This window comes from Lepidochelys kempii, chromosome 3, assembly GCF_965140265.1.
Source record: "Lepidochelys kempii isolate rLepKem1 chromosome 3, rLepKem1.hap2, whole genome shotgun sequence".
In the NCBI taxonomy this organism is placed as follows: domain Eukaryota; kingdom Metazoa; phylum Chordata; order Testudines; family Cheloniidae; genus Lepidochelys; species Lepidochelys kempii.
The window spans coordinates 203,938,666-203,960,178 of NC_133258.1; the positions used below are offsets into that span (position 1 = coordinate 203,938,666).

The window sequence follows — 21,513 nt, forward strand, 5'->3', positions numbered from 1 at the left end:
GGTAGCGGCCTATGAATGGCATTCACGGAAGCCAGCAGGCTGGGCCGGGAGCTGCCAAAGCTAGCCAATAGAAAATGCTCAGGAGGGGGTGTGGCCTAGGCCCCGCCCCCCAAATGAGTCAGACGCCGTTCCCCAGGGCACCACCCACACCCAGCCCTCTAGAGCCCTGCTGGAAACAAAGAGAAGGGTCTCTTTAGCCTCTGCCGACAAGAGGCCCAGACTCTGCCCCTGACTAACCCCACAGGGCTCTCACTCCAGCCTGGCTTGGAACCAACGGGGCTCCCTTTGATGCTAAAGCAGCCCATGCTTTGCACACGAACGCCTGCGGGACCACTGCAAACACAGGACAGTTCAAAATGTGTGCTTAACCAGTAGGGGGCGCAAAGGGGCCGGTTTAACATAAGCAAATCCACGTAGGTTGTACGGACCAGCACGCGCACCAAGCACCAGTTAAAACTGCCATTAAACAGAGAGGGACTTTGCAACCTCGGCTACATACACACAAGCCTCCTAACTGATCCCCACAGGATCAGACCAGCCGCTGTGTTTTCGCCTCCTCCAGTTAGGCCACTCATCTAACGTGTAGAAATGACCACCAGCAGGCAGGGCAGGGAGGAATTAGATCCTTCGAGTAAGACATCCGAAAAAAAATCTCACCCCTGACAGCACCGAGTCCCGACACAGCTCAGCTCCTACCGAACCGAAGCCAGCAGGAGTTTCGTCACCAACTTCAATGGCAGCAGAGATGGGCTCATGGCTCAACTGCGTTCAGAAAAGCTGAAGTCACAGCTTGGCCCTAGTTCTCCATAAAGCTCTTCCCTTCCCGGACAACTCCAGGTTCGAGGCTCACATGGGACGCAGCCAAAACGATGCAGTGGGGAAACTTCCTGGATCCCCAAGCTGGACCAGGGCACAGCTTCATCCAATGCAGCTGGCACTCCTGCCATTTCAAACCCGTCTTGCCAGCGCCCATAGCGGTCTTCAGTGCTCCTAGTACATGGCACATTCCCCTGACGCTCCAGGACCTTCTCTGGGACTTGCTCAAACCGTGGAATTAGGAGTGTTGTACTACTTCGCTCTCTGCTCACATCACTCATGAAAGAGCAAGAAAAGCAGAGCGCCACCTTTCCGTTCCGTCCTGTGGCTGGGGGATAGGGCCTCTGGGACACGGAGGGCTCGAGGTCTGTTATGATCCCAGCGCTTTATACCATCAACAGGGGCGTTTCCTGCAGGCGCCTCAAAATAAGACTAGCACAACCCCTAGTTAGCTACACCATTGGTTTAATTGCATTACCATCCAGAAATTCACAAGGACACTTGCCAACAGCCGCCTGGTAACAACAAACAGGGGCATCGTGTACCTTCCAGGCTTCATTCACGCCAAAAGACAAAAATTGCACTGATTGATGAACGAACAAACAGAGTGTCTTCCCTTTTCGCACATTCATGGATTCTGTTACTACAGAAGGTAAAGGCTTGGAAGCAGCTGGCTGACACAGTCAGGGCTTTCCCAAGGGAACACAGTATTACGAAAAAACAGTATGAAAATTCCTTTACAGATGTATGTCTGCAGTGTGTACTTGTATCCTTTTAAATCTCAAACTAGGAGGTTTTTGGGTCACTAATGGCTTGTGTGTCTTTATCTGCAGAGAACCGAGCATATATTTTAGGAACGTGTAAGGCATTTTGGTAAGTGGAATAGTAAATTCTAGATCTTAGACCCATCAGACAGAAGTTCCTTCCTTTGAACCATTGTCTTCCCCCTGGAAGAGAGAGAGCAGAGCAGGTTATAGGATTGTTTATAGAACACATTGTTTTTAGTAATTCAGGAAGCAGGGATTCTTAGGGACAGGGTTTATCTAACAATTATGTCAATATCATAATGGCAGAGACTGGATTCAACATTTGACTCAAGAACCCCTGATCAGTGATGTTAACATAAATGCCCTACAGACCAGATCTGGCCTTCTGGCCATGCAGTTAGATTAACTTTTGTTGGTGGAAGAGACACGCTTTTGAATTCCACAGAGCTTTTCTTCAAGTCTGGGAAAGGTACTCAGTGCCACAGAGAAATACAAGGTGGAAGAGATTAAGCATAAGGAGTTAACACATGTTGCAAGAAACCATTCAAAGTGAAGTGGGTAATTAATACCTCTGCACACATAGGAAAAGAAAAAGGAGGTTACAGATCCTTTAATGAGACATAAAACCAAGGTCTCTATTGAATCCATAATTTTTTTGTGTCTAGCAGAGTTATGAATTTAAGTTCCCAGGCTCATCTTTAGAAGGTGCATCAAATGCCTCAGCAACTACATGTGTAAAACCAGACCATCTTCATGTTCTCAGATGAACTCACAGGAAAACGATAAAAAGACAAAAAAATCCCACCCTATCACGTGTGGGTGAACTCTTGCTACAAAGCGATCACTCCACGTCTGACCTCTCAGTCCTCATCCTCAAAGAGAACTGGCACAACACCTTCAAAAGATGAGCCTGGAAGTTTAAATTCTGTGATGCTCCAAGTACTTTTCCCAGACCTGAAGAAGAGCTCTGCGGAGCTCAAAGGCTCGTCTCTTTCACCAACAGGAGTTGGTCCAATAAGAGAGATTGCCTCACCCACTGTGTGTGTGTCTCATATCCTGGAACCAACACGGCTACACCACCACTGCGAACAGTCATACTGTCCAGAATCTGACTTCTTGTTGAAAAAGTTGGTAAGGGGAAATGGACTTCTCTACTCTATGTCCTGCCACCGCTAAGATCAGCCTGGGCAGCGTATGAGTGCTCCTCTTGTAAAGTTCCCATTTTTGTATATTAGGCATGTACGTGCCCACGCTTGCATGACCTCTGAAAGATGGTCTCCTGGTTAAAGCACTGGGCCGGGACTCGGGAGATCTGGGCTCTGTTGCCAACTATCAGATTCCCTGCGTCCTCGGGCAAATCACTTCATCGCCGAGGCTACATTCCCCACCCTTTGATTCATCTATTACAACTGTAAGAGACGATCCCTTCCTACGTGTGTGCAGTGCTTGGCGTAACAGGGTCTCAGTCTCAGTTGTGGCTTCCTGGTTCGACCTGCCCACCGTTACGTTCCATTTGAAGACAGGTGCAATACCGTTTCTTGAAGCTGCTCTTTCAATTTCTTCACTGCTTCTCTTTCTTTGGCCAGTTGTCCCTGGGTAATCTTCAATAGCTCTTGGAGTTTGGTAGCAGCTTGTCCCAAGTCCTTCGTTAACTTCTTCTCCTTCTCAAGTCTTTCCTGCACACAATTGAAGTAAACTATTATTTGCAATAACTAGATCAATCGTTTTCTGGTCACTGGAGAAAGGGAGCAGCATTCACAGGCCGCTCTCACCTCTCAGAGCCCCTGGAGAGGTTTTTGCGATGGGGTTGCACTCTTTTTTGTTTGACAGTGGAGAAGCTCCCTGCATACGTAACTGATGCTCATCCCCACATTTCACAGGTTGCTCACCCTTAATGAGAGTCTCTGTGCAAGAACATAGAATCAAGACTTGCTTCTGCACGACAGGCATTTGCCAGGATCTCATCTCCCCACCAATTGTCTAGCCACCTTCTGTGCTGGGGCCAAAGCAATGGATGGCCCCGTCCAGCACAGTCAACTGACCCCATTCCTTCCCGTATAAATCTGACTGGTGTCAGGAGGACACGCTGGTTGCCAGTCACTAGCCAACAGAGGCAGAGTCTCAGAGCTGCTCCTTACCTGCCTGCTCTCCTTCCTCACTAGTGCCATGGACCAATGGGAATGAGCAGGATGGGGCTCAGACTCACCTAAACACCCTGCCACACTTGATGCCAGGGTTGAAGGGAGAAGCAGCCCTAGAGTCTTATTTCCTCCCCCCCTCCACCTTACAAGGGCCAGATCCCACAGCCCGGGCCTGGGGAGCTCTGCCGGCTGCAGCGAGACATCGCACGAGGAAGGGCTGAAGGCGAGGCCCCAAACAGTGCAACGCCCGACGTGAGACATGGCTTCAGGATCCAGCCCTCAGGCCTGAGTCAGGGATCACAGCAATAGCAGTGAGCATGCCCCTAGTACTTACCCTGCGTATGGCTTCCCTTCCCTGGCTTGGCAACCATACCCCCTTACTGCACAGCACGCACGGTGCTGCTTCCAGGCTGCGTCAAAGGGCAGGGCTGCATTCTGGGCTGCTAGGGGGACCCAGACTTCCCGCTTCGTAGGTTGCAGCTGCCGGCATTGAGCGCGATGCCCTTGCCCCCTCCGGTCCCTCACAGGGTTAGGCCCGCAGGCTCGAGAATTCTCACCCACCGGGGCAGCAGAGAGAGACTGGAACCAAAATCTGGCCCAAGGCGCCCTTCGCCCGCCTGGGCTTGCAGACCCCACGCTGCAAAGGGGGGGCGTGCAGGGAATTACCTTCAGGTGCTGAACCTCCTCCGTTTCCGAGGATGCCACGTTTGCAGCAGATCTCAGCTTTTCCAGTTCCGCTTGCAAACTGCACACCGAGTTCTGCGCCTGTGGTTTCAGGAATTGGAGAGGTCAGTCCTACCCGAGTAGGATACTTGAGAATCCAACGGGTGGTCGTCAGACAGGGCGCAGAGGGGTCCAGAGGGCGTGGCCCAGAAGAGCAGAGAGGAAGCTCAGCTGGCCAAGAATCCCAGCGCCACATGGCAGTGGGTATAGTGACATTTATGCTTAGCCGTCGGCGCAGAGCTCCGCTACGCTGCGGTGAGTACACTGCTCTCAGTGGCTACACTGACGAATCATCTCAAACAAATCTCAGCTTAAAATTTAAAGGTAAACCCTCATGACCACCACGCGCTACCTTCTCGCACTGCATGTACCCGTGGCAGACTGCGAACAGAAACTAGCCGGTGCACTGCAGGCCTTGGCATTACTTGTGCCTGCAAGTTTGCCAGCAGAACGCACACATCAGGCTCAGGAAGTTTTAAAGATCCCTCTGCGGCCACGCCCCTCCCAGCAGCCATGATGGTTTACTCCTTAGAAAGAGGCAGGCCAAGGCAATATTTCAAACAGCCTTCATTCATTTCACGCCAGAATTAACGGGCTAGCATGTGCGCCCAGGGCAGACCCGTGTTCTGCTCCTCCACCGCCCCATGAGCAGCTGCGTGGAACATCGTAGCATTTTCCCCAGTAGCACTGGGGACAAAAGCAGCCAACCTGTCCTCCCCACATTTACAGGCCAGGGTCCTATTGGTTAAATTCAGGCTAGTTTTCCACTTTTTTGAAGAGCTGCCTTATAAAACAAAACACACTCCAACGAGAGCCAACTCAACCCAGCGGAAGCAGACTGTGGGAGTCGTTTTCCTGCAGCCCAGAGACAGACTTCACTATTTAAAGTAACTCATTGGGCTGTTACCAGCATTTTACAACAGGTGATTAAAGAACCAAACTTGTTGCTTTCAGTTTCAGGTCTTTGTCAGTAATAGGCATAGACAAAAGGCCAGAAGGGATGGCGACCATCTATTTTGACCTTCTGCCATCCCGCCCATATTAACAGCTTGGAAGAGCCCGCGTAATGAAAATTCTGCTATGCTGGTGATCACATACAGCCTTTCAAAAGGACTTTCCCCCCTCCATCGGTTTAAACACAGTCCTTCTGTCTGGGGGGGCTTCGCTTCCCTCCAAGTCCTTTTCACAGACAGCAGGCCAGAGAGTCCCACGCACACGCAGGTTCGAACTTACTTCTTCAAACTCCAGCACTAGCTTCTGCCTCAGTGCTTGCTCGTTATCCACATTTGCTTCCGTTTGTTCCAGCTGCGTTTTCAACTGCAGAGAAACCAAAGTGAATCAGTCACACTGGAAAGATCAACTGGAGCGGACGTGACACCGAAGCCTGCTACACGTAGATAAACGGAGACAGACCCTAGAGCTTTCCCCAAAGCCCTGAAGGGCAGCTGCCAGGCCCTGCTTCCAATCTCTAATCCCCAAAGGCTTCCAAGATTAAGCAAAAGGAAATCTCTAGCCAGTAGTTTTACACTTCCAGTCTCTGCCCAATTTGGTGCTATACTCCCCCCTTGTTCCAACCCCAGCAACTTGAACTGGAGCCGCTTGCAAAGGCCAAGAGTAGACTGACCCACCCATCTCATCTGACAGCTCCCCACCACTTGGGCAACACAGCACCTTGGGGAAAACTCCACAATGGACAGGATTAAGACCCAAAGAGCAGAGAACACAGCTTGTGGGGTCAGTACGCTAATGAGGAGAGAAAGGTTAGGCTGAAAGACTCTCAGTTAATTCCTGTAACCCAACTCCGGTTAGTGAGATTAGAAATCCAATCCTACGCAAAGTCTTTGCCCCTCTGAATTCTGATCCTTAGCTCAAGAACCCCTTTAAGACCAGAATTCTCCACCCTCCAAGGCCTCACATGGTGACTGCCCTCCCCTTGAGTAGACAAGGCAGCACCCTGTAAAACCAGCCAGAGAGAGTACATGGAGTTCAGTGTAATGGATTCTCTCACTTCAAGGACTCAGTGCATCAACTCTGCAGGACTCCCTGCCCACCCATCTTCTGACCCTGGATCCCCTAAAGCTGCCACTAAGCCCAGGAGTCATCCCACTGTCATCTAACAAGGAGGTCTCAAAAGCAGGGAGCACTGCTCAAAGCCAGACCTCATTTCTGCTCAGAAAGTGATCAGATGATGGTCTCACTGCTAAGGCATGGGGCTGGGACTCTGGAAATCTGGGCTGGATTGCCAGCTCTGACACAGATATCCTGCATGACCCTGGGCAAGTCACTTCATCAGTTCCCCCATGTGTAATGCCACTTCCTTCCTCCCACCCTGTTGAAGTAGATATCACGCAAAGCTCTCTGGGGCAGGGGCTGTCTGTCTCTTACTAGGTCTCTGTATAGCACGTAGCGCAATGGGGCCTTGGTCTCAGCTGGGGCCCACTAGAACTACGAAAAGAAAGTGGGTTTTTTAAATCCTCTCTTTACAAATGGGCCATGGTAAGAATATTTGTTACGTGAAGCTTGTTCCCCTCCCTTATCTAGTTAAGAAAATTAACCATCTCAATAGAAGCCCCAGAGAAACAGCACAACACACACGGTCTACAGTCATCAGTGAAGCCATACACAATTATCATGCAGGTGCCGAGCAGGAGATGGGACAAGTGCAGTCATTAATCAGTGCCTTAGCGTGCAGTGGTCTCACCGCCCTAACCTCGAGGGCCTCGCACTCGCTTGGGTCAGCCTGCGACCCAGCTGCTTCTCCATCATGCACGCGGTTCTTCATCTCCCTCAACTGCTGCCTGACCTGAAACAAGGACCAGCAAGCCTGGCTCAGTGACACACAGTGGCGGTCAAGGTGCGGGCGAAGCTTTGAGGTAGGGAGGGTGGCCAATGGAAAAGGCTCCTAGCGGCCAGCAAAAGTAGGAACGCAGCTGTGGTCAGATTTGTTCTGCTGCCTGAACAAGTCAACTGGAAGTTAGCTGAGCAACGGGGGAGAGATTCCCAGAGCTGCCTAAGAGGATGAGACACCCAAATCCCACTGCGCTCCTTCGGAAATCGCAGAAGGGATCCATGAAGATCCAACACAGCACATCCTCCTGAAACCGCCCAAAAGTAACAGTTCAAAGTTTATCAGACCAGACTCAGTGACATAAGAACAGCTGCAACCTCACTGGTATGGATGGGGTTCGCCAGGTACCCGCTGCAGTGAAATTCACCTGCCACGAACTCAACCCTATGGAAGGGTTACAAGAACAGACCCTGATCCTGCAGTGGAATCCCCACAGTCAGACTTCTCTGTTTACATGTGCTCCTAGGGTTCCTCAGAGACAAAAGGATCAGATCCAGGTGGAGCCAACTGGAGGATCAGGGCCAGAGCATCAGTCCATGTTTTCCAAGTACAGTAGCTGTTAAATGGATAGTCGGTAACATTACAGGGAGGGCATGGGGCTGATAAATTCAGTCTTGCTTTCCAACCAGGTCATCTGCGGAAGGAATCCCAAACACGGCTGATTTTGCAATGGATCCAGAAGACACCAGAGCTTGCATTCGAATTCTGTAAAGGATTTACTTCTCTGGGGAGCGGGACATTCACAGTGCAATAGCAACTGAAAGGCAGGGAACCACTTTAATACGACACTCTATTAACTGCCTGAGAACTCCTTGGTGAGCAGCTTATCACACAAAAATGACTCAACCATGATGGTGGGCGGGGAAGATCCTAAGTGGGGTCTTTCTACAACTTTTTTCTAAGCCATGCAGGCCAAAACTGGGGTCTGAGCAGGGACACTGCACCTTGCCTGCGTTTGTTTAAGGACCTTTATTTTTTAAAGTGATCTCCACTTCTGTTATGAACAGTAACATTCCCAATGAGAGCTGCAGAGCCAGCGGCTGCTATCAAGAGAAGCCAGCGTAGATTTCTACTCAGCTTGCCAAGGTGCCCTGCAGTCGCTCAACCCATTCCCAGTGTTGCCCTGCCCTTTACGGAGACGTGGGTTGGAAGGTTAGAAGATTTACAACCAGTCCTGTTCTGGGAAAAGAGATGAAAACAGAAGTTGCTAAATACCTGGAATTGCTTCCCTGTTTGACTGCTCTAATTACTCCTCCGCAGCGGGTATAGATCTGTGACAACTACCTGAATGATCCAAATGATTAGATTTACAGTGCATGCGAGGCTTTCATTATTCAAAAGAAGCTATAACCAGACGGTCCACTGAGGAGGGAGATTTTGAACTGCCTGGCTCTCGTCCATTTAAAAAGTGTAAACAACCCTCAGGATTTTATCACGAGTCTCCCAATATCAAACTCCTTTTCTGAAAGCTCCAGTTCCTGGAGTTACACAACTACGTGAGAACCACAGCTTTTGTTTAATTAATAAATAAATAAATAAAATAAATAAAGCTTCTAGCCCTCATGTTGGGAAAGAACAGCTTGAAATGTGAGCCTTAAGGTTCCCAACCCCGGAAAGCAATTAAGAATCCAGCATAAAAGATTCTGGCATTTTTAAGACAAACTCATGATTTGTTAACCCTTAGGAGTAGCAATCCTGTTAACTTTTTAACACTTCTTCTTACAGGGCAGTCACATCACATTGATCAAATGGGTTCAGAGACAGACAGGGCAACCTTCATAGATTTCTATGGCTAATTCCTACATACAGAAAAGCCAGTTTCAAAAGGAACCCAAAGAAAGATTCCTCCAGCCAACAGATGATCTATAAGGACATCTAAGGGACACTGGATGCCCTCAGGATCCCTCCCATAAGGGGACCTACTGCCAAATCCAATGGCAATCAACCAAGGAATGTGTGCACATATGTATTAGACAGACACTCTGCACTAAAATAATAAGGTGGCAAAATCAAGCACTCTTAACATAGGAAATGCCAGAATTAAGGCTACCTTTGCAACCTTGGCCCGTGTTACGCAGGAGGTCAGACTAGATTATTGCGTGGTCCCTTCTGGTCTTAAAAGTTGGTGAAAAGATTACACTGGCATTTCCCAATTTACGTGCTAGACTTCGCAACCCTAACATTCTTCTAATATAGTGGTGTGTGTACGCAAGGTACGGGGAGTGAGTCAATTTGTTATTTGATCCATGAAGTTGAACCCTGGACCCATGAGAGCATCATTCTCTGTGCCCAGAGAGTCAGTTCGCATGGTAACTCCTCGACACGCTGAAGATGACCCAGTAGCGCGTAAGTCCTGGCTGGGTTATATATATTTTACAGCAGCTTAAATTCATGTTTCCGCCTGGGAATTATCCAGCATAGCTGGAACCCTGAAAAATCTGGTCTAATCATGAAAGCAACAATGAGAAATCGCGAAGAGTTTCATGGTGTGAAACCCTTTGCCGCCTTCTTCAGCATGTTCAAAATACAAATCCCCCTAGCAGATGGTTCCACAGGCATTTGGAGTTGGACACAGTTGAAGTCAGACCCCATGCGGAGTTCAGTGGAGATCCAGTGTTGGCAGAGTTATGCCAGGATGAGAGTGCTTTACGCCAGTATAGCCATTCCTGAACACGAAGGGGACTTCAATCCACTTTGTAAGTTAATTCAGAACAATTTTGAGCATTCCCATGTAGACAAGCTCTAAAGATATAAAGATACCTGTACCTGTGCATCAGTAGAGCTGCATCCACACTACAGATTGTACTGATACATCATTACAAATAATCACACCCCTCACCAAAATAGTTCTACAGAGACAACAACTTCTAAGTGTCGACCCAACCTTAGATTAGCTATTATCTAGCAATTAGCCATTACCAGTGCAAGCTCCTTGCTCTGTTTCTGTGCTTCTGCTTTTGCTGCGTCCAGCTGTTCTTGGGATTCAGAGAAGAGCTGTCTCAACTGGAAAAAAGAAGAGGGAAGTCAGCATCTGTGTTAGTGTCTGGAAGAAGCTTGGGAGTTTGGAGTGGCAGGGAGAAGAAGCAGCAGATCAGTTACATAAGAACGGATGTACTGGGTCAGACCAAAGGCCCATTTAACCCAGTATCCGGTCTTCCGACAGCAACAAGTGCCAGATGCTTCAGAGGGAAGGCACAGAACATGGCAATTAGCAAGGGATCCATCCCCTGTCATCCAGTCCCAGCTTCTGCTAGTAAGTAGTTTAGGGACATCCACAGCATGGGGTTGCGTCCCTGCCCATCTTGTCTAATAGCCATTAATAGGCCTATCTTCCATGAACTTATCGAATTCTTTTTTGCACCCAGTTATACTTTTGACCTTCACAACATCCCCTGGCAATGAATTCCACAGGTTGAATGTCAGCTGTGTGATGTCTGCTTTAAACCTGCTGCCTATTCATTTCATTTGGTGACTGCATTCTTGTGTTACATGATGGGATAAACAACACTTCCTTACTCATTTTCTCAACACCAATCATGACTGTATAGACCTCTATCGTATCCTGCCCAAGTTGTCTCTTTTCCGAGCTCAGCAGTCCCAGACTTTTCACTCTCCTCAGATAGAAACCGTTCCATCCCCCGAATCATTTTCATTGCCCTTCTCTGCACCTTTTCCAATTCTAATAGATCTTTTTTGAGATGGGAAAACCAGAACTGCACACAGTATTTAAGGTGTGGGTGTACCATGGATTTACATAGTGGCATTATAATATTTTCTGGTTTTATTATCTAGCCTTTTCCTGATTGTTCCTAACAATCTGTTGATATTTTTTACGGCTGCTGCACACTGAGCAGACATTTTCAGAGAACTATCCATGACGACGCCAAGATCTTTCTTGAGTGGTAACAGCTAATTTAGAGCCCATCATTTTGTAGAGATGGGATGATGTTTTCCAATGTCCATTACTTTGCACTTATCAACTGATCTCCCCAAGTTAGCCTGGCCCCTTGTCAAGGGATCAGGGAGCAAAGGATGGCAGGCTAGACCCTGTTTAGGAAGCTCTCAGCCTTGCCCAGCAGACCGCTAGGCCCAGCACTCAGCCCCTAGAACAGACGACACAAGAAAAACGTCAAGCAAGCACCCCTCAAGCAAACACACAAACAAACAAAATCTCACTCACCCCCTAGGCTTACGTAGGCGCTTCTCCTGCACCCAGAGAACCCCCTTGTAAAACTCGCCTGTTTGCTGCTCCTGTTCGCTAGTTGGTTTGCAAATACGCTAGGCCTCTCCCCTCCCACTTCACACCTCTGCTCTCCCAGCTGCTTGGTGCCCTCTTTCGTGCTGTCCTCCCCATTCGGGAGGGTTTCAAATTCAACCTGGCAAGAGCCTCTCTGTCCTAAGCTACTGCTTCCAGTGAGCCTTTCACACCATTATGCCACCCAGCATGCAACGCCTCACCTTGGCCTGCATCTGTTTACCTGACATTACACACCTTTGGGGCAGGGAGCGGTCTGGGTTTGTCGCACACTGTACACTTATGGTGCGAGGGCCAGAACAGCTAAATCATCAGTCAAGAGAGCAGCCTCTTTACTTGCCAGCATCTTGAAAGAGATCTATGACTGGCTTGCCAAAGAAGCCTGAGTTAGGCACCCAACTCCCACTACAATTCAACGGGACTCAGGTGCCCGACTCCCTAAGGCACCTTTGAAAAAACAAACAGGTTTGAGAGCCAAGCCTGAAGACTCGTAAAGCCCATTTTAAAGAAGTTGTTTGTCCACCTGTGAGCAGAGGCAGGCTAGTGAAATAGGATCCACATCTCTGGCTAGTGAAGGTGTAGCAGGTCCGGCCGGGGCCTAGCGGTCACCATGCCAGCCTGCTGCCCATTTCAGAACCACTCCTTCCCTTTCAAACCCTTCGGAGTTAGTCTGCAAATCGAAGACTTCTCTGTTCTAAGCAGTTCTTCGGCTTCTACGGGGACAGGAGGTGGAGCATCTCACCCCTCACCTGGCCGGCTCGTTTAGCAAGGCCGACAGCAGGCAGCATATTTACACACAGACGCAAGGCTTTGCAAAGCCATGAATGACTGAGGAGTTCCGCTCTCACCCGAGCCAACCCCGCACTCTGTTCAGTACGCAAGCAGCTCTAGCTCAGTCCCACCTGAAGCTAACTCGGCTGCTTATCTTCAAACACCAGATTTGATGTTAAGACAAGCCCCAAAGACATAGCCTGGTGGGTCTGCAGGGAGAGGAGTGGGCAGTGCCCTCTGTGTCTTCTGACACCCATGGCTTCATTTAGCTTCTCCTTCTAAACCCTAATGCCAGGGGAATTCATCATCAGCCATTCAGAGATGCTCGGGGTGTTTAAAAACCTCAAAAGGAGCGACTGTTCTGCACAACTCTCCGTTCACTTCAAGTCAGGAATGGATCCAGCTGTTAATGAGGCAGATACCACCTATTCTCCTGGAGGGGAAGGATGAGCTTGCGGCTAGCACACTGGACTAAAGCTCTGGAGATTCCTGGCCCCGATTAGCTTCAGTCTCTCCCCAGCTCCCCAAACAGATGACCAACACTTACTACTTCAACTTCTTTTGTGTAGTTCTGGCGTTCTGAACTGGCAGTCTCCAAGTGATTTTCCAACTGTGCTTCCAGAAGAGAAGTATATTCCTTCAGCTGATTAAAACAAGGAGAGCCCAGTGATTTGATTGGTCACGATGTAGGTGTTCATCTGTTTGCATATCTAGCCTCTCTAGACCAGCAAGACCAATTCTCCCAACCTCCCTGCCCCCAGAGGGCTTTAGAAGAAATGATAAATCGCCTCTCTCTGGCAACATTAAAGGGAAGTTCTGGGGATGCAGCAGAAATTAGTACCCTTTCCTTCTGGAGTAGGAGAGAATGTCCATACCTGATCTGTGTTCTGGAGCTCTGCCCTCACCTGGTCCACAGCCTCTGCAAGAGATTTCACTTGGACTTGGGACTACACCAAGCGTTGACCCCCCCAGAAAAAATGGAAAGAAAGAAAGTGTTAATAAGCCGTATTTCCCAGCATGGACTCTCCTCTAAAATGTCTCCTACAAGCGACTAAAAATGGCACAGTGCGGTTAGCCTCTAAACTCTTTGAGGGAGAGACCATTTGTTGCGTTTGTACAGCACCTGGCATAACTGGCCTCCTGATCCAGGATTGGAACCTTTAGGTGCTGCCGCATTACTAACCGCATCCAAAAAGGGACGACGATACAGTCATCCCTGCAAACTAAGCCAAGGATCTGAGAGTCAAGCTGGGTTCCTCCCTTCTAATGAGTCACCACTGCAATCAGTAGAATGTTTTCTATTGGCTGCATTTGATGGGAAAAAAATGGCTTTTTGAGGGCATTGACATTTTTGCTGAAGAATCCAAAAATAAAGTAAAATAAAATAAAATAAATAAATCACCACCACCTGAAATTTTTTTGGTTTTAAACTGAACATTTTTGAAGTTTGAAAACCTCAATGGAAAATTAACACAAAAAAAGCCACCACTCAGTTTTTGTTTTTCAGGAGGAAAACGTCATTTCCTGACCAACTCTAGTCACCAACCATGACAAATCTGTTGGCCATATTATGTTCAGCTACATCCATGCAACCTCAACAACTTCACATTACACGCATGGGCAAGACAGAACATAATATGGCCAGCAGAATCTTGATTTCATGCACCGCCATCACAGGAAAAAAGCCAGCTTCTCTCAAAACTCTGGTGTTCATGGGAGTGGGAATTACACACACCCCTTGTAACCAGAGTAAATTTAACATTATCTATTTGACACAAATACTGAGCTCCACAATGCTAAGCTTAGACACTTTTGAGTGTAAAATCTTTTTAGAGGGACATTTTAAATTCCTTTATAATGTAGTATGCCCAGGCAAGTTCTCATGAACACCAGCTAAGGAATAAGAGATCAGCCACACCCCTTCATTCCCACACTCTCTAAAGGGTTATCCTTTTAAGAGGACAGCCTCTTGCTCAGCCTTTATGCACCATCCTGCCCAGAGTATCTCTTGTCTGCAGCGAGACAGACAGCTGGAGAGGATTACGCACACTGTGGGTGGCTTGAATGGGGCTCTTTTGTGACGCGTACCAGTGTACACTCCAATGCCAGCATCAATCCAGACTTGTAGAGGTAGCCAATTTCCTCTACAGCGGGGAGTCCCGAAAGTAGCACGGAAAAACAGCCTTGCAAAGAATGCCGTGCACTCTGTGCTCTGACACAGCCAGCTCTTTGAACATCAAAAGGCTTTCCAGACTCCCCTGCATGGAGTGGAGGTGCCGGAGTTTGATTCTTGAGCTTGGATGCGAATGTTGTAAGGTAAGTAATGGAATACCGTCACCAGCTCAAGAGGCAGAATGTGCGTGTCAGGATCTCAGCGAGGCAGAAGCTTATACAGAGGGCAACTTTCCTTCTCACCTCCCAGCGCGTGCCCATGCCGTATTGCAGAGGGCAAAGAAAGTGCTATCTTTATTTAAGACGACGTGTTTTTACACCAAGTTCAACCCCAGAGCCTTTTAAAGATGTGCCCCTCCCTAGCAAGGGACCTCTAAAAGCCCTTGCATTTCATAGACTGAGGCCAGAAGGGATCATTATGACCCCCTTGTTATTTACGTCACCAGCCCATTGGTTCCCAGCACTATAGGCAGCCAGCACCCCAGGGATTCCTGCTCACACACAGACGAGAATCTTTAGGATGCACCTTTTGCAGTTCCTCTTCGGATGCCGTTAGCTTTGCTTTCCACACGTGCTCCTCCTCCTCCACACTCTTCTGCAGGTCTTTGAGCATTCTTTCCTGCCGAGGGAGAAGGGACGAAAGTGTGAGGCTGGGCAGGTGGAGAAGGGAAGGCTCACAGGGGGGGCGCATTCAAACTGCTGTCAAGGCAGGAAGTTATGGGCATGGTCTAGCGCCCACTGAAATCAATAGGTCAGCTTGGCTTCTAGGTTCTTTAGGGAAGCAGCCACCGCCTGCTGGATTCAGCACTGGACTGTCTCTGCAAAACTAGGGGAGGAAGGGACCCACCACCATGGAGGAACTGCTAGGCATCTTCGCACATTGTATCAAGCACCTGATAACGGGTGCGTGGGGAACAGGGGCACCCGGGTATTCTAGGATTCTATGTTCTCAAACCATGCTGTAGCAGAGCCGTAGCATTTCAAGGGCAGTTCTATCTTAATTACTAAGAAATAAGAAAGCTAGATGGATTCGGACAGCAAATATTTTTAACCAAGCTCTGCAAAAACCTCCAAACAACGGCTGCAAGTCACATGCATCCCATCTGTGCAGTGTCTTCAGAGACTATAGACATGGTTTGGCTGTCACAAAGTCAGTTGGCTTCGTAAGTGGCAAGAAAGGTGGAGTGGTACTTTCAGCGAAGAGGAGAAACGGCCTGAATGGCTTAACCTACCGTCTCAGCAAGAATCGTTCTGTACTGCTCACATTCTGCTTGTAAAGTGCTCTGCGCCTCTTCTGCTTCCTTTAATTTAAGCGCGGAATCCTGAAAGAAAAAGGAGTTTTAATGGGGGCCCCCTTCTCCCCGTGCCCCCAAGAGCTGCTGCTAGATTTGATGTTGGTCTGTAGCTGCTAAGCCTTACACCAACACCCACAGAAAGCAAGATGTTTGGAGCATGGCTGTCCAGTGCTTACGAGATCACTTACAAGAGATTCTGTTTTAGCTGTCTGCTGCTCTAGCATTCCCAGACTCTTCTCCTTAAACTCCTGTAGCCACACCCCGTAAGCCTGATTAAACAAATAAAAACAGAGCATCAGTTGGTCTATCCCATTCCTTCACTGGCGCAGCTATCTGCTCACCTTCCAATAGCATGAGAATATTAGTGCCGACCTGTTGTGGAACTACAGTGATCTGCGGGAAGAGAGAAAGCAGCGTCTGCTTTGTTTGCGTCTGAATTGCGCTAAGCTGCTGCTCCAAATCCTCCTGAAAGAGAAAACATAGGTTTTCATGAACTAAACTTAAGTCAGCACCTTAAGATCCCAGCTGTTCTCATTTCACCAAGGTCAATGGCATTATGCCGATTTATACAAAGCTGAGGGCCTGGCCTTTGTTTTGCAGTCGATACTTCACTGCAGAAGAGGGGAGGGAAAAAGAAGCCAAAACAACAAAACTTGCACAAATCTCCACGAGGCTAGTTACGCAAGAACAGAGGAGTCAAGTTCCCATTCTGAGACGCCCATCTGATGAGGTCAGCATCCCGTGCGGTGATGCTGCACATCTCTATACGAGTCGGAAACACGGCAATATTGACGAGCCATATGCATCATCTTCCTTTCACCATAACATTTACAGAACGTTACAACACTGCTACCTTCCCACACCATTGCCAGGGACACGCCAACATTAACCACCACCAATATTGAGAGAGGAAAAACACCAACACCTCCGTACAAAGTTTGTTTTCAAAGAATTCAGGCAGTTAAGTTATGGGAGAGCGCTGTTGAAAAGAAAATTTCACTGTAGCACTCAATAGTCTCTCTGCACTATTCCTTTGCCATGCGTGGTGGTTGCAGGATCAAGCCCCAAGAGTAAATGATTGTGGCAAAGTTTTACTGGAAGAGCTCTAAGGGGTCAACATGCACAGAGAGTAATCACAGGGTTTAAACAGAATCTGTGCAAACAGAGAGAGGCTGAAATTCAGTTTAGAAACTAACAGGTCCCTCATTCTGTAGCTGCTCCCCGGCAGCAGAGTCTGGCTCCAAAGACCAGACCCCCCTTTGTTACTGATAGAGGCAAGACTCACCTTTGCTTTTGTGGAAGAAAACAACTTTTCTTCACGCTCTTTCTCAGCCGAGGCCAAAGCTTCCATTGCTTTCCAGTTCTTCTCGCGAAGATCCTGTTGGGACAGACGCACGCAGGAATAAGCCACGTGCTGCCACGGAGACCACCACAAGGTTTGCTTAGCATGATGTTACTTGCCGCTATTGGAAGTTATGGATCCACAGCACGGAGCTGCGGGGGGGGGGGGAGGGGGATTCTGATGATCCCATTTAGGAAGCCAGATTTTGCTTAGACTCCTAAATCTTGCGATACGCCCTCCATGTATGTGCCCATACACGTGGATTCTCACTGCAGTGGTCCAATACCTTAAGATAATCAGGTATGAACCTCATTATTTGCAGTCACAGCCCATCGAGTCTCCTGGCAAGGTGGGAAGGAAGAGGCCCGTTCGCCAACTCATCAGTACTCCCATTCCCAGCGGCTAGGAGCATCCCTTAAAGGCCTGCTTAAGATGCAGCTTGGCCTGCTTCAGTGGTTCACCCACTCCCGTGGCAAACTCCAGCCTTGTTCCTAGTGTTGCTTCACAGGATGGAGAGGGTACACTAAGCCCACAGAGGCAGCTTGGCTAGCTGGAGACCCTTCTCCACCCCCACCCGGCCAGAGGGCTGCCAGGCCCAGACCACAGCTTCGTTTGTTCCTCTGTCAGATTCCCCCACCGAAGACTATGGGCTTGTCTGCACTACCCGCCGGATCAACGGGCGGCAATCAATCCAGCGGTGGGTCGATTTATCGCGTCTAGTCTAGATGCAATAAATCGACCGCTGAGCGCTCTCCCGTTGATTCCGGTACTCCACCAGAACGAGGCACGCAAGCGGAGTCGAGGGGAGAGCGTCAGCCATCGACTTACCGCAGTGAAGACACCGCGGTGAGTAGATCTAAGCGCGTCGACTTCAGCTTTGCTATTCACGTAGCTGAAGTTACGTTTCTTAGCTCAACCCTGCACGGAAGCGTAGACAAGCCCTTAGCCCTCTGCTACTTGGGAGTCAGCCAGCTTCTCTCCTAGCAAGGGCACAAGCGTGCGAACGCCACCCCAACAGTAGCCTAGGTGCCTCGGATAGAGACGAGCGTCTCTCAGGGCACGGAGAAGTTAGGCCTTTGACTTGCCCAACCCTACATTTTAAACTTTATTGGGCAACTTTTAAAACCCAATTGTTGGTCAAACGCAAATCAGGGGCTTGTTCAGGTTTGTGCTGATGGAACAGGAGTTCAGCTCATCCAGTCACGCACATTGTTTTTCATTTTCTGCTGCTCGATTATCTCTCTCAGCTCCATAGCTTCCTTTTCGAGCGAGGAGACCTGCTCAGCCTTCGCTTGAAGTCTGCAATGAAACAAGAGGGCGTGTTTGGAGCAGTGCTCTTCACCGAGTCATGTGCTGTCAGCAGTCATGATCAAATTTCCCCATGCACCCCAGCATGCTAACAGGACAGCTATGTAGTGCCAGAAGTCCCTGCAGACCTCAGTGACATGCAGCCAGACTGTGCCAGCAGTAACATAGAATCATAGCACTGGAAGGGACCTCAAGAGGTCATCGAGTCCAGTCCCCTGCACGCACGGCAGGACTAAGTATGATCTAGATCATTCCTGACAGGTGTTTATCTAACCTGCTCTTAAAAATCCCCAATGATGGAGATTCCACCAAATATGCACCAGTGTTTTGGGGTCTCTCTTTATTTTAAAATAAAAATAAAACAAAGATCTTTGCCCAAAGCAAATGGCAGACAGATTTTTTTGGGGGAGGACAGGATACAATTGCCCAAGTTAGAACCAGTTTGCTGAGTACAGTTATCTGTACCGATTCCCCTGTGTCCTCAGCTAATTAGACAGGAGAAACTGGCTAGTGGGTCTTCAAAACGGGCACCAGGAAAGGAAAACAAGCATTCAAAACAAGAGTGCAATTTGTCAAGCTGTGAACTCTGTAGGGTGAGACGCAGGACTTGAAACTGCTCTTAGCTCACCTCTGTCTGAAATTAAACTAGGCCAAGATTTTTCAAAAATGGCTACTGAGAGTGAAGGGCCCAAATCTTCAGAAACGACTAGTTACTTGGGTGCCACAGTTTCTGTCCGTCAGCTCGGTACCTTGAAGGGGGCCTGGTTTTCCCAGCAGCATCGGGCACCCACCCTTTTCAGGAGCACTCAGATCACTAGTCAATTCTGAAAGCTTTGGGCCAAGGAACCTGGAGCTGCATGGAGACACTCAGGTAAGCGACTGGCATGCTAGTAGCTCCCGTTGCAGTCAGGCCAGGGGTGTTCGTGGGCATAAAGCCAGTCTGAAAAGTCATTCCTATAGATTTATTTTCAGGAAGTCTGCCACTGGTTTAAATTTTAAGAGGGTATTGCTAAGTTGCTCTGATTGGCAGGCAAACTTCATTTTGATTGACACAAACTTGGCCTCTACTTCAGCATCTCTCAAAAATGGGAAGCTTGTATAGAACTACAAAGCCTGTCAACTCTAGAACGCACCTTAGGTCTTCAGCTGTTCGTGCATTTGCAAGAAGTGTCACTTCAAAATGGACTAGCCGTTGGTGTAGGCCAGCGTGCGAATCAACATTTACATGGCCTACACCTGCCAGAAGTCAGCTAGAGCACTCCGTTTAACTTTGCCTTCAGTGACAGCACCCCAGTAATGTCAGCATATGAACAGCTCACGGGAAAGTTGGGGGAAGGGAATCCCAGCCCTGACTCCTTTGGTGCAGCCTTTCAGCGCACGGATGGAGAGAGCAGTACATTCACCAGTCTTACCTTAACTGCAGCTGGCTCACTTCTGCTTGATTAGCTGCCTGAAAGTTAGACAGAGGTTGCCTTTAATACATGCATTATAAACACAGTACAGGACAGCTCCCCACCCCCTCTCCAGCATGCTTACGGTGCATGCAATGCTGTAAGTCACGCTTCATCCCAGGCCTGCTCTCCCCTTCAGATGTAGGGACCACCACCGTGGCGCTGACCTGCAAGTCTGCGTCTTTCTCCACTTCCTTCGCGTGGCCTGCCTCCAGGAGAGCTTCAATGGATTTGATCCTCTCTGTGAGCTGCTCATTTTCAGAGCTGGCTTCTAGCAGCTTCACTTTCAGGGTGCTCAGCTCCTCCGATTTACTTTTCACCTCCATTTCATAGGACAGCAGCTTGGCTTCAGACTCTGCCAGAGGAAGGTGGGTAGAGGAGACAGAGGCAAGTTAGATGTGTACAGATTCAAAGAGGGAGAGAGAACGTAGACGGCCAGAGCTAAAGTTAGCCCTAGAGAGGACAGGGCTTTGGACCACGAGCACGTTTCAGACAGCAAGGTCCTGGGCAGACAGGTAAAGAACACGCGCAGCGAGACCAGGCAGTATGGACGGTTATTTGCAGGCTCACCCGGAAGAATGAGTGCGTTTTATTGTAGCTCTCGCGTCAGTGACAGAGTGATGGATTTTTGACAACATGGCTGGCCAAGACACCCCACCCCAAGTGTCGGCTTTAACCTGCCAGCCCTTGTGCACGATACAGCAGGGAGCAGCACACGCTTGCCGTCCTCTCGTGCAAGGGGGAGTGGAGGATCTACCGTGCCAGGAGCTGTGCCCCCCCCCCCCCCCCGTGAAGCAGGACTGTGCAGCAGCACCCCACATAAAGCAGCGAGTTCACCAGTGCTTCAGCTTTGAGAGTCAGACCCTTAGCACCACACCAGGCAGGACGGAGCCTCAGAGAGGCTAAAACTGGGAACCTCCTGCCTTCTGGTGTCGTCATCATGGCTAGCGCAGCTGCCCCGCTCCGGACCACCCCACCCCAGCTCCCACTGGCATTTCCCCACAAAAGGCCCAATTCTCCCCACTCCTGCTCTCAGCACTTCCCCAGCAGCACCCGCAGGCCACCAGACAATCACCATTGGGATTTCCCCAGCTCCCGCTGGGCCTCTGGGAAAGGGCCAGCAGCTGAAACTCAGACACAGAGGCCCGCCCTGCTCCGCTTCAGAAAGGAACATGCTAGCATTAGCGAGGTGAAGGCCGGCAGAGGGCAAAGTTTGAGCTCCAGGGCAGAGCATGCGCGCCCTCCTGGGCATCCCTGCAGCATCCTCTCACCAGCAATGCTCTGCTGCTGGTCCTTCACCTTCTCCGTGTCCGCCAGCAGGTTCTTGTAGCTGGTCTGGGATTTGCGCAGCTCCTCGCTTACTTCATCCAGCCTCTTCTGCAGTGTCGCCTCCGTTTCTTTTTGAGAAGTCTGCATGAAGGAGAGGGGAAAAAAAAAAAAAAAGAAGAGCGCGCTAGACACTAAGCCAGGCTGGAGAGAGCAGCCCCACTGCCGGTCTGCCAGGTCCCGCCCTGTCTGAAACCCAGTCTTCTCCCAGCATTCTCCACGCAGGAAGCTTTCACACGCACAGCACTTGGATTGGAGGTATACAAGCCCCTCAATGGTCTCCTCCTTCCCTCAGCTG

The 21,513-nt window shown here is 49.3% G+C and overlaps 1 protein-coding gene across 6 annotated transcripts in view; it reads right to left on the minus strand.

Annotated features, from left to right (window-relative positions):
* Positions 1-1,264: 1,264 nt before the first annotated feature.
* Positions 1,265-21,513, minus strand: part of RRBP1 (ribosome binding protein 1) — a 55,775-nt gene continuing 35,526 nt past the window's right edge. For 4 of the 6 annotated variants that reach the window (XM_073339722.1, XM_073339717.1, XM_073339719.1 and 1 more), the window contains 17 exons: positions 21,161-21,299; positions 20,057-20,244; positions 19,851-19,888; positions 18,339-18,429; positions 17,074-17,166; positions 16,161-16,253; positions 15,977-16,057; positions 15,726-15,815; positions 15,020-15,112; positions 13,197-13,268; positions 12,869-12,964; positions 10,215-10,298; positions 7,149-7,250; positions 5,681-5,764; positions 4,391-4,489; positions 3,116-3,259; positions 1,265-1,763 (listed from right to left, as the gene is read on the minus strand). In XM_073339722.1, the coding sequence (XP_073195823.1) occupies positions 1,725-1,763; positions 3,116-3,259; positions 4,391-4,489; positions 5,681-5,764; positions 7,149-7,250; positions 10,215-10,298; positions 12,869-12,964; positions 13,197-13,268; positions 15,020-15,112; positions 15,726-15,815; positions 15,977-16,057; positions 16,161-16,253; positions 17,074-17,166; positions 18,339-18,429; positions 19,851-19,888; positions 20,057-20,244; positions 21,161-21,299 (1,626 nt within the window). In that variant the 3' untranslated portion in view covers positions 1,265-1,724. The remainder of the gene's footprint in view (positions 1,764-3,115; positions 3,260-4,390; positions 4,490-5,680; positions 5,765-7,148; positions 7,251-10,214; positions 10,299-12,868; positions 12,965-13,196; positions 13,269-15,019; positions 15,113-15,725; positions 15,816-15,976; positions 16,058-16,160; positions 16,254-17,073; positions 17,167-18,338; positions 18,430-19,850; positions 19,889-20,056; positions 20,245-21,160; positions 21,300-21,513) is intronic. The other 2 variants (XM_073339720.1, XM_073339721.1) reach the window with 2 other exon arrangements.